The sequence below is a fragment of the Akebia trifoliata genome, chromosome 11 (genome assembly GCF_017979445.1).
Source record: "Akebia trifoliata isolate Shusen 1 chromosome 11, ASM1797944v1, whole genome shotgun sequence".
NCBI classification, from domain to species: domain Eukaryota; kingdom Viridiplantae; phylum Streptophyta; class Magnoliopsida; order Ranunculales; family Lardizabalaceae; genus Akebia; species Akebia trifoliata.
This window is the reverse complement of record NC_141385.1, coordinates 37,909,945-37,914,002: the sequence shown is the minus strand read 5'-3', so window position 1 is coordinate 37,914,002 and position 4,058 is coordinate 37,909,945. Positions and strand designations below refer to the sequence as shown.

Here is a 4,058-nt window from a genome sequence, read left to right as displayed (position 1 = left end):
TCAGCGAAGCCACCCCGTCGTGATCAGCAAGTTGACACCTCTCCAACACCCATAAAATAATTTAATATTTATGAAAATTGCATTATTATAATAAAAAATTAAAAACCTCCTAATTTTCAACATTATTTAAAAAAAAATTCCCACCTTATATAATTAAACATATTTTTTTACTTCTGTCTCAGCTCTCAACTCTCATTCCTCTCTCTCTCTCTCTCTCTCTCTCTCTCTCTTGTAGAAGTTGAGAAAGAAAGAAGAACTTCAATGGCAGGTACAGAAACATCAAGTGAGACTCCCCACACAACGATCCCACACGGCCTCACCAGACAAGAATTCCAAGAACTAAAACCAATAATCGATGACTTTCACACGTACACTATGGGTCCTGGCCAATGCTCTTCCTTACTCGCTCAACGTATATACGCCCCTTTAGATACGGTGTGGACCGTAGTACGTCGCTTCGATAAGCCGCAGACATACAAACACTTTATCAAGAGTTGTTCAGTTAAAGATGATGGGCCCAACAACCCTATCACCGTCGGATGCTTAAGAGATGTCAACGTTATCTCTGGATTACCTGCTGCAACAAGTACGGAGAGATTAGATATTCTTGATGATGATCGACACGTGGCGGGATTTAGCATCATAGGAGGAGAACATCGGTTGAGAAACTATAGATCTGTTACGTCTGTGAATGAGTATAAAGGTGACGATGGGAAGATCTGGACCGTTGCCTTGGAATCGTACGTGGTTGATGTTCCCGATGGAAATACGGAGGAGGATACGCGTATGTTTGCTGATACGGTTGTGAGATTGAATCTTCAGAGACTTGCATCTTTAACAGAATCTAAGGCTCGTGAGTTGTGAAGAAGATCAACGACTCAGGTGAAATTTCAAGCGAAAAATTCTGAGTTTTTTTATTTTATATAATAATAAAATGTTTTTTTTTTAATTATATATTTTGTGAAATTGCCCAAAAAAATCTCGTCTTTTTTTTTTTTTTTTTTTCTCTCGTTGTAATATAACTAAAATATCCCACTCTAAAATGACTTAAATACCCTAAGCTTCTATGGCCGATTGGTATTTTGGAGTTTGGATATTTAAGGTCAGTGGTCGTCATCCTGTACAGCCGAAACACTTAAGTTGACGTAATTGTCCTTCATTTCTTATGAAAATGGCCTTTAATTTGCTGTATGAAAGACATAGATGATATAATTGTTATTTTGGAACAGGGATTGTTTGGTAATTAAACTGTTCCATAAGGTTTTAATTTAATTAGACTCAAGTTGAAATTACAGTATTGTCCTTGCTAGCCTACAGTAAATTAATCGTACTTTTTGGTCTAATAGAATTATCAGTCGGGGACTTTCTTTATCTTGGAAAAACTACAATAGAGGTCTTTATGGAAAAGTTTTATTAAAAAAGATTCTCTAAATGATACGTGGCACATTTTGAGCCAATTAGAAATGTTTGGCTCCGCTTTCATGGTTCAGTTCACACGAAAAATCAGCAATCAGCATCATTATTTGATCACTTTTAGAACAACATCGACGTCTAGAATAGAATTATGTGTCTGAGGTGGGCCAGTATTTAGAATTTCAGTTATTCGAAATACAATCTGATACGTGTTATTTTGATTGTTACATCAAAATATTGATGGAGACATCTTTAACGTAATCCAACTCGTAGTTCTATAACACAAATAATCCCACTTAAAGTAAAAGTTTGCATTCTATATTTAATCAAGAAAAACTTCTCTTTTTTGCTTTTCGTTTGGAATTCTGTCATCACAACCGTCGCTTTGATGGACTAAATAATTGAAAGAAAACCAATGAAATTGTTACTGTTTCTTTTGTGGGCCCATGGTTCGCTGGAGTGTCATGTACACCACGCGTATCGTAGTTCTTGTATAGAGCAAATGATCCTGTACTTCCATTAATTCGATTTCCATTGGACTCAGAGCACCATTTAAGTTCCGATACCATTTTTTTGGCCTTTTATAAATTAATAATTGGCCTACCTCTTTGTATAATTCTTTACTTGTATTTAAAAAAAAAAAAAAAAAAATCATTAATGGGGTTTGGGACCCATGAGTGAATTTTAAGCAAATAATTTAAAAGAGTCGTGCTGGGGTGACATAGGATTTACTGTGATTCTCACAAGTCTGACGTGGACATGCATATATAACCGTAGATGGGTTTTACTCGTATCGCGAGGAAACACATCCATGATTATATGCACATCCCACGTTAGACTAGTGATAATCACAATAAATACTTTTTGTCATTTGCATTTTCCAATTTCAAAAGTTTCAACATCACTAGTAATAGATATCAACAACAAACCAATTAATCCTTAAGGGAGTGGGCTTGATTAAATCTACCCATTAAAGGTTTGCTCCATTTCATTTTGTGTTGGAAACTAGATGGCCTCCTCCCTTATTTTATTGCTTGTGGTGTAATTTTTTAGAGGTTGGGGTGTGTGACCATAGAGTCTAAGTTTCATCCTAAAGGGTTTGGGGTTGGGAGGTCATGTTCTTCCATTTTTACTCTATCTAAAATCATGTCTTCTTTAGGATATGTTCGTTTTTAATTTTATCTATCCTCTTATTAATCTCAGTCAAGGTTTAAAATGCTCGTATCCATTGAATCTTTTGATTCGTGAAAATATCGATATGTTTTTTATTGATACATTTTTGAAATATTTAATGTACCTTTGGATAAATGTTTTGTACTGATCTAAGTTGATACCGACGTATTCGTATTGGCTGAAACATTTCAATATTTTAAACCATGATCTCAACAACTTGTGTATAAAATTAAAATGCTAAAGATTTGTGATTCTGATTTTCTTAATATCATATCTTATCCAATTATTTTGATTATTAAATTTTGATCAAAAAGTAGAAAAAAATCTTAATTGTATGGTTGTGATGAATGGTGGGGCTTCCCACCAAATGTTTTTCTTAAAGAGAGAAAAAAGAAACAAAAAAAATAAGAACATCTCCATCCATCTTATGGAAAAGCAAGATACATCTTCAACCATATTCCACGTGGTGGGCCAGTTCTTGAATGTGAAACATTCCAAAAACAAAATTATGGAAAGTAAGGGAAATAAAAAGGCCTGAATCTTATAATTTGGATGGATGAGGATTGGCAAAATCTTTGGAACGTTTTTGTACGAGAAAAGTTTTGTTATATTGAAGAGTCGTGCTGGGGTGACACAAATGGAGATACAAAGGTGACAAAGTGATGTGGTGTCGTGCACATTACCATAGATTTTATTTTTTTGTGAGACACAAGTAAATAACATCTACAATTATGTGCGCACCACCACATTATTTTTTTTCACAAATGCGTCTCCATTTGTGTCATTCCAGCATTTTCCTTTCCTATATTGAAAGGTTTTTAATGAGGATGTTTGGTCTACCACGTGAAGGGTACTTAGTTTCATGACAGAATGGCAGAAAGATTCTCTCTTCAGTATACTTGAAAGGTTACAATCGGTGCAAGTTGCCAACTTGCTTATTATTATCTAGAGAAATTTATATGAGAGAGAGAGAGAGAGAGAGAGAGAGAGAGAGAGAGAGAGAGTTAGTTAAGTTAGGTTCGGGGGTTTGGTTTATGCATTAAATTTTTGTGGAAAATTTTTGATGGTTTAAAATACAACATTTAAGATATGAAATGGTGTGTGTTCAGGATTTAAGGAAAACTGTCTCTGGCCGTCATATATTTGTTGTTGAAGGACACTACACCATTCAATATAAAAAAGAGTTGAATTTTAGCATAGATTTTAATTTGGTGGAGCCAACTTTAAACTCCCTACTCAAATCGACTAGATTACATCATAATTTGATTTGAAGAAGCCGACCTCTCGAGTCAACCTGACAAATCGTACAATCAACTCATGACTCAGGTCGACTTGAAATTGTACATGTAGTCCAGTCAGATGCTCCGAGTTATTTGGTCATATAAAATATTTTCTAAGAATAAAAATAAAAATAAAATAATTTTTTTTTATGTTTGACTCCTAGTTAGTCGACTTGACTCGGCTCACTGGTC

At 34.6% G+C, this 4,058-nt stretch overlaps 1 protein-coding gene across 1 annotated transcript; it reads left to right on the top strand.

Moving 5' to 3' along the window:
- Positions 1–197: 197 nt before the first annotated feature.
- LOC147391514 (abscisic acid receptor PYR1-like) lies at positions 198–1,366 on the top strand. Its single transcript, XM_086417271.1, has one exon. The coding sequence runs from the start codon at positions 262–264 to the stop codon at positions 862–864; it is 603 nt and encodes a 200-aa protein (XP_086273397.1). The 5' UTR covers positions 198–261; the 3' UTR covers positions 865–1,366.
- The last annotated feature ends 2,692 nt before the right edge of the window (positions 1,367–4,058 follow it).